The following is a 7,933-nucleotide window of genomic DNA, read 5'->3' as shown; positions in this document are numbered from 1 at the left end:
CTTCAATAAAATGTTCACTGGCGACAGACTGGCAGTGGCGTGTCATAATCGGTGAATCTTGTTTATTTATGGGCATACACAAGTCACTTTTAAAAACATATTTGAAAAAAGTTTTAAAAAGGAAAATGAATGTTCAGATTCTATTGTAATTAGACTACAGCGAGCAATACAATTAACTATTGATATAGAAATATGAACATTCTTATTAAATTCCTTTGTATGTTGTCAGATGCAAGACACTTGAACAGGCAAAAATCTACAAAAGCATTTAAAAAACGCTAGTCACACTAAAAAAAAAGCTCATAGTTAGATTGTGTAAACACAATACAACAAACTGTACCACTGAATCGAGGCCTATGTATCAACAGTATTCTGATTCATTTTCTAGACTAAGGTAAGCACACACACATAGCTACTTCATACTTACATAAATCCTCAAATTTTACAACACTATTTGTTCAAGAGGGCAGCCAGCACATGGCAGTAATACATTTCATGTTGTTGTTTTCTTATACAGTGCAATTCCTTGCAAGGACACAACTTTCACTGGAGACGGGGGCATGTCCCCCCCACATTCTGAAATTCAATTTTGTCCTCCCCAGTTTTATCATTGGAATGTGATACAAAACTAGGCGCGGTGTGCTTTAAGACCACGCGGATGTCTCCGTGCGGTCGCATAGGCTGTTTGTATAGTGTTTATCGGACTGGATATTTTAAAACAAATGATAATATTATGTCCCCCCACTACTTGAACCAAAGTTGCGGCCCTAGTCTAGACTACACATAGTTGACATTGACTCCAAATCCTATACAAGTGTAATAACAGTAAACGCACATAGATTTGTTACTCAAAATCACATTCAAAGTCAAGTAAAATACATTACTCCGATTGAATCGCCACCCTAATCTTACATTTTAAATACTTTTGCAGATCACGCAGTCTCATTGTTGTTTGAAATAAATACATTTAGTTTTTATTCAGAATTGTTCAATGATGTGGATTAAATGTATTTTTAAGGATTTTATTTATTAAATCCCAGTGTTGCATGTAGACCAAATCATTTGAATGTTGTACAAAAGTGTTACTGTGCGTGAAGTTTAAAATGCATTCTGTCATTACAAAATTTGGAATGTGATATATTTGAACCCCCCCCCCAAAAAAAAAAAAACATCTACACACAAAAAAACATTTCATGAATAAAATATTGTCTTCCTCAAATGCAGTAGATGTTGACGCAATCTTTACAAGCGGGAGGGATTCGTATTTAATTGGTCTTCAACTCGTGGCTCAGTCACTTCAGTCAGGGTAAGTGGAGTTCACATGAGATTGTTGGCACATTAATCGGGAGAAGACGGGCTCATGGTAATGGCTGGAGCGCAATCAGTGGAATGGTATCCACGCTCCGTTCCAGCCATTATTATGGACCGTCCTCCCCTCAGTAACCTCTACTGGACTGGAGTTAGCCTGCCCAGGAGCAGATTAGTTCTGAAATGTACCTGGCTAAAGGGTGAGACACTTTCCTATGACAGACTATCCCGAGTTGAACTCAGAGTTGATCTAATTTACCTAGGTAACTCCTCACACCTTCGTAGGATACCCCTCTGGATCATGGTTGCCTTCCCCTGTTGTAGACAGTGGCATCATTGGAATGTTGTTTGGCTGGTCGACTGGTATGATATCATAATGTCCTTGTCTTTTCTTCATCATACAGAAGACTATCAGGACTACCAGGACAATGACCAGGGAAACAAATACAATCACCCAAATTATATAAATTATACTCGAGGAGCCACCTGAAGGGGAGGAAATAGAAGAACAGGAGAGTTTAAACATGATTCAGACCAATTCTGTTTATAAATTGATTCAGGCTAGCTCGTGATCTAGGATTCGTGTTTCGCAATTCAGCTCTGTGGAATTGAATGCGATCCATTCATTCATCTTACTGAAAGAATATGAAGCATGTCTTATGACAACATGAATCACTACATCAGGGTTAGCTACGTTTCTACCATAACATGTCCCACAGTCGGTCAGGTATAATACCTTTCATAGTTAATAATGTTGTTGTTCTGGTGGCCGTCCCAACTCTATTCGTGGCAGTGCAGATGTAGCTCCCAGCGTTGGTAGACGTGGCTGTGGTGATTCTAACAGTCCTCTGGCGCCCCTCAGTGGACAACTTCACATTGCGTGCAGCGGTGTAGTTCCACTTCATCTCAGGAGGAGGGTTCCCCTCAGCACTGCAGTTCAGAGACACATCACTGCCTGCACTCACCTCCACTGTGTCATTCCCTAGAAGGAACTCAGGAGCGTCTGAGGAGAAAAGGAGGTGCTTTTAGAGTAGACCACTCAAAACTATGCAACTTATGGGATGTCAGATGGGTTGCCATGCAGTTCAGCTGAGACTAAAATACAGTAACTTAAAAGGTTGTAAACAATTATGTAAAACCTGTCTCAATCACTATTAGGCCTATTCTACCTTTAAGATTGGTTAGAACAGCGTAAAGCTGATAGCATGTGTCGCTAGAATTAGTTAAACGTTTGTAAAATAGTCCAATAATAACATACTTGAAGGATAGACACATGCCTTACACAAGACGTCAATAACAAGCTTGTGAGAGGCTTGTCCATGTTTTTGATTTATGACCATGAAAAAGATCAATATTAATAGCCAACTCACAGTGAACAGTAATGCTGAGAGGTTCTGATGTCACTGTAGGATGGGGTTGTGGTCCCTCTGGTCCCAGGTCCAGTTCTGCTCTACATCTATACTGATCTCGATCATCATTTCTACTGGGGCTGATCATCAGAGTAGCTGACACATCCACTGGTGTCTTACTGACGTTACTGTAAGTTACATTATCTAATGGTTCATTCCCTTTGTACCACTTCACAACCAGGTTCTGTAGAGGAGCGATGTTCTGATTGTCACACTGCAGCCGGTACTGTGTCCCCTCCACCATGGGACCAGAGTGGTTCAGAACAGAGATGGAGACTCTGTCTGGAGTCTCTGTAGACGAGGTCAACAATGTAAAAAACCCTCAATGCTGATATACAGTTAAATAGAAACATACCTTTCACATTCACAAGGAGGAAAATACTCACTGTAGAGAATGACTGGAAGTACTTTTGAGGGTTGTTTGCCGTCAATGAGATTGATGTAGCATTTGGGTTCTATTGTCCAATCAGTAACGTTATCCACAGTCCAGGTGACAAAGGTGACATCTTGTTCTAAACTTGTACCTCCGAATGTGGCCTCCCAGCCCATCCCATCATGGTCTGTGGATGAGGTGCTGCAGTTGACTGAGACTGAGTCTCCATATCTCACCGCCACTCTGGGAGGGTTGAGCTCAAGAGGAAAGGTAACTACTGTAAAAACATACCAGAATGAAGACATCAATGTGAAATCCACATCAAATATAAGCTTTTCTGCCTTGTGAGGTAAGTGAGGGTGAATTAAATCATGTGAGCACAGAGATGAGCTGGAAAATACCTTTTGGCTTGGCTGTTCCTGGAAGGGTGGTCATAGTTTCCGGAGTTGAAGGTGCTGTGGAGAACATCGTTGGGTGTTGTTGTGGAGGTACATCTACTAATACATGTATCTGCTTGGTGATGGAGCCCAGTCTATTTGTGACTGTGCAGTTGTAAGTTGCATTAGCTGTTACTCTGGAGATATTGAGAGTACGCAGGCGCCCCACAGTGGTCTCATTGGCATTTCCCTCTGCAGTGTTGTTGGTCCACCTCAGCTCAGGAGGAGGGTTCCCCTCAGCACTGCAGTCCAGAGACACATCACTGCCTGCACTCACCTCCACTGTGTCATTTCCTGGAAGGAACTCAGGAGCGTCTTAGAAGAAAAGGAGGTACTTTTAGAGTAGACCACTCAAAACTATGCAACTTATGGGTTGCCATGCAGTTCAGTTGAGACTAAAATACAGCAACTTAAAAGGTGGTAAACAATTATGTAAAACCTGTCTCAATCACTATTAGGCCTATTCTACCTTTAAGATTGGTTAGAACAGCGTAAAGCTGATAGCATGTGTCGCTAGAATTAGTTAAACGTTTGTAAAATAGTCCAATAATAACATACTTTAAGGATAGACACATGCCTTACACAAGACGTCAATAACAAGCTTGTGAGAGGCTTGTCCATGTTTTTGATTTATGACCATGAAAAAGATCAAGATTAATAGCCAACTCACAGTGAACAGTAATGCTGAGAGGTTCTGATGTCACTGTAGGATGGGGTTGTGGTCCCTCTGGTCCCAGGTCCAGTTCTGCTCTACATCTATACTGAGCTCCATCATCATATCTATTGGGGCTGATCATCAGAGTAGCTGACACATCCTCTGGTCTCTTACTGACGTTACTGTAAGTTACATTATCTAAGAGTTCATTCCCTTTGTACCACTTCACAACCAGGTTCTGTAGAGGAGCGATGTTCTGATTGTCACACTGCAGCTGGTACTGTGTCCCCTCCACCATGGGACCAGAGTGGTTCAGAACAGAGATGGAGACTCTGTCTGAAGTCTCTGTAGATGAGATCAACAATGTAAAAAACCCTCAATGCTGATATACAGTTAAATAGAAACATATCTTTCACATTCACAAGGAGGAAAATACTCACTGTAGAGAATGACTGGAAGTACTTTTGAGTTTTGTTTGCCATCATTGCGATTGATGTAGCATTTGGGTTCTATTGTCCAATCAGTAAGGTTATCCACAGTCCAGGTGACAAAGGTGACATCTTGTTCTAAACTTGTACCTCCGAATGTGGCCTCCCAGCCCATCCCATCATGGTCTGTGGATGATGTGCTGCAGTTGACTGAGACTGAGTCTCCATATCTCACCACCACTCTGGGAGGGTTGAGCTCAAGAGGAAAGGTAACTACTGTAAAACATACCAGAATGAAGACATCAATGTGAAATCCACATCAAATATAAACTGTTCTGCCTTGTGAGGTAAGTGAGGGTGAATTAAATAATGTGAGCACAGAGATGAGCTGGAAAATAGCTTTTGGCTTGGCTGTTGCTGGAGGGTGGTCATAGTTCCTGGAGTTGAGGGTGCTGTGAGGAAAATATTACATTATGTTGTTGATGATCTCATCTCTTCTAAAATGTGTTGAAAGGGGAATCGCCTTGCCCAAAATATTCAGATGTTATTTCCTATTGTGCAAGCACAGTCCCCAAATCCAGAACAAATTCAAGAAAGCGTACAGTATTATATAGAGCCATTATGGTATGGAACTCCATTCCTTCTCATATTACTGAAATAAACAGCACACCTGGTTTCAAAAAAACAGACAGAGCACATCTCACTGCACAACGCCTCCCCCCTATTTGACCTTGATAGTTTGTGTGTATATGTATTGTTATGTAGGCTGTGTGTGCCCTTTTTTCAATTTATGTCTAAAATGACATACCCAAGTCTAACTGCCTGTAGCTCAGGCAGGATATGCATATTATTGGTACCATTTGAAAGGAAACACTTTGAAGTTAATGTGAAAGGAATGTAGGAGAATATAACACAATAGCTCTGGTAAAAGCTTATACAATAAAAAAAATGTTATTTTGTATTTTTATGTTCCATTATCTTTGAAATGCAAGAGAAAGGCCATAATGTATTATTCCAGCCCAGGTGCAATTTAGATTCGCCACTAGATGGCAGCAGTGATGTGCAAAGTTTTAGACTGAACCAATGAAGCATTGCATTTCTGTTCAAAATGTTGGCTCAAGACTGCTCAAATGTGCCTAATTTGTTTATTAATAACTTTTCATGTTAAAAATTATGCACTCTCCTCAAACAATAGCATGATATTCTTTCACTGTAATAGCTACTGTAAATTGGACGGTGCAGTAAGATCAACAAGAATTTAAGCTTTCTGCCAATATCAGATATGCCCATGTCCTGGGAAATGTTCTTGTTTCTTACAACCTCATGCTAATCGCATTAGCCTACGTTAGCTCATCCGAAGAAGTTTTAAAAGTATGTAGTTCTGTCTGAGCTGTTCTTGTCTATTAATGTTCTGTATAATGTCATGTCTTTTGCAAAAGCAGCAGCTAAATGGGGATCCTAATAAAATAACCACGATACACAGTATATCATGGAACAACAATTGCTTAAAAGGGCACTGGAAAGCACATAGTCCATCCCTATGTGTTCCAAAATGAAGGTCAAAGGATTCTTATTTTTGACAATGGTGGATCTGTCAAATATGGAGCATCCATAGGTTAGCACATACAAGACAAACTACCATACTAACTACAATGCACCACACCCACCATCAGTGGTTTTCAGAAGTCATTTACATTGCTCTCAATGTTGCACAGCATGGACATTCACACCCACCACACCCGTTTAGACAATGTCATATCACTCAATGACATCAACAGTGTCTGTGTTTTACCTGAGTGAGTGTAAGTGTATTTCTTGTGATTTTATGTTATTATATAATTGTATTATTTAATTAGGGTCATGAGTTGTTCCTATCCATGTGACCTGACCAGGAAAAACCCTATTGCATTATTGCTACATATCAATATTATTATTTTTATTGCTCATGAAATACTTTAATTTCTTGACTTTAATTGCTCTCAAATATTAGTCTTCAAATTGACCATTGTGGGGTTAAAACTAATTTCCTTTATCAACAACCAACTTCCGTTCAAGTTCGGTTAGTGGGAGGCGAGCACATGTTTAAGTACCACCCTGGGAGACAGCAAACAGTTACTATATCACCAGAGTAGATAATAACTACGGTCAACATAAACATAATCCACACAGATATCACAACAATAGATATTAATAGATAAGTATGGAACAAATTAAACACTCACCTCCATGTAACAGCATGAGCGTGAGGCCCAACATCCTCTGGAGTGAGATCATGGTAGTTCTCTGCTGAGCAAGGTGGGGGTGATGCTGAGCAAGGTGAGGGGGATGGGGGATGTCGTAAGAGAGGATGCCCTGACTGATGGTCCACCCGTTGGTCCAGGCTCGGTCTTAACACTGTGCTAATGCCAGTTACTGTATCTCAGGCAGAGAGCTTACTGTGTGAAGCAAGTGTTTCGAAGAGGAAATTCAAACCCTGCCCTGATGCTGAGCAAAGAGGAAACTGCTAAAACGGAAACATGACATCGTGGTTGAAAGAGTACCCAACTGTCATACTTGAGTAAAAATAAAGGTACCCTTATATAAAATGTAAAGCTACCCTTATATAAAATGTAAAGGTACCCTTATATAAAATGTAAAGGTACCCTTGTAGAAAATGTAAAGGTACCCTGATAGAAAATGTAAAGGTACCCTTGTAGAAAATGTAAAGGTACCCTGATAGAAAATGTAAAGGTACCCTTGTAGAAAATGTAAAGGTACCCTGATAGAAAATGTAAAGGTACCCTTATAGAAAATGACTCAAGTGAAAGTCACCCAGTAAAGTCCTACTTGAGTATAAGTAAAAAAGCATTTGGTTTTAAATAAACTTAAGTATCAAACTTAAATATATTTGAGCAATTCCATTTAGTTATCAAAAGTAAAAGTATAAATCATTTCAAATTCCTTTTATTAAGCAAACCAGAAGGCACAATCTTCTTGTTTTTTAAATTTAAATGTACACACTCCAACACACAGGGGCACACTCCAACACACATGGAGTAAAAAGTACATTATTTTCTTCAAGAATGTAATAAAGTAAGTCATCAAAAATCTAAATAGTAAAGTACAGATACCCCATAAATCGACGTACGTCATACTTTAAAGTATTTTTACTTTAAGTACTTTACACCACTGCATCAAACCACAAAGTCAGTTCTCATAAGCAAAATAAACGGACTCCTAACTCACCTTGTGGTGTGTGTATGTGTGTGTATGTGTGTGTATGCGAGTGTATGTGTATGTATGTGTGTGTATGTGTGTGTATGCGAGTGTATGTGTGTGTGTAT

The 7,933-nt window shown here is 39.8% G+C and overlaps 1 protein-coding gene across 3 annotated transcripts; it reads right to left on the bottom strand.

Moving 5' to 3' along the window:
• Positions 1–47: 47 nt before the first annotated feature.
• Positions 48–7,085, bottom strand: icam5 (intercellular adhesion molecule 5). Of its 3 annotated transcripts, none has more exons than XM_046330592.1 (8): positions 6,833–7,085; positions 4,623–4,886; positions 4,198–4,527; positions 3,492–3,842; positions 3,104–3,367; positions 2,679–3,008; positions 2,045–2,311; positions 48–1,794 (listed from the first exon to the last, which is right to left on the bottom strand). In XM_046330592.1, the coding sequence occupies exons 1-8, from the start codon at positions 6,882–6,884 to the stop codon at positions 1,580–1,582; spliced, it is 2,073 nt and encodes a 690-aa protein (XP_046186548.1). In that variant the 5' UTR covers positions 6,885–7,085; the 3' UTR covers positions 48–1,579. The 3 variants fall into 3 exon arrangements, with proteins under 3 accessions (XP_046186548.1, XP_046186549.1, XP_046186550.1); XM_046330593.1 differs by having other exon boundaries at positions 3,104–3,364; XM_046330594.1 differs by having other exon boundaries at positions 4,623–4,883.
• Positions 7,086–7,933: the final 848 nt, after the last annotated feature.

The sequence above is a fragment of the Oncorhynchus gorbuscha genome, linkage group LG26, assembly GCF_021184085.1.
Source record: "Oncorhynchus gorbuscha isolate QuinsamMale2020 ecotype Even-year linkage group LG26, OgorEven_v1.0, whole genome shotgun sequence".
Classification (NCBI taxonomy): Eukaryota; Metazoa; Chordata; class Actinopteri; order Salmoniformes; family Salmonidae; genus Oncorhynchus; species Oncorhynchus gorbuscha.
The sequence above is the reverse complement of the archived record's forward strand: the minus strand, read 5'-3'. Positions and strand labels throughout refer to the sequence as shown.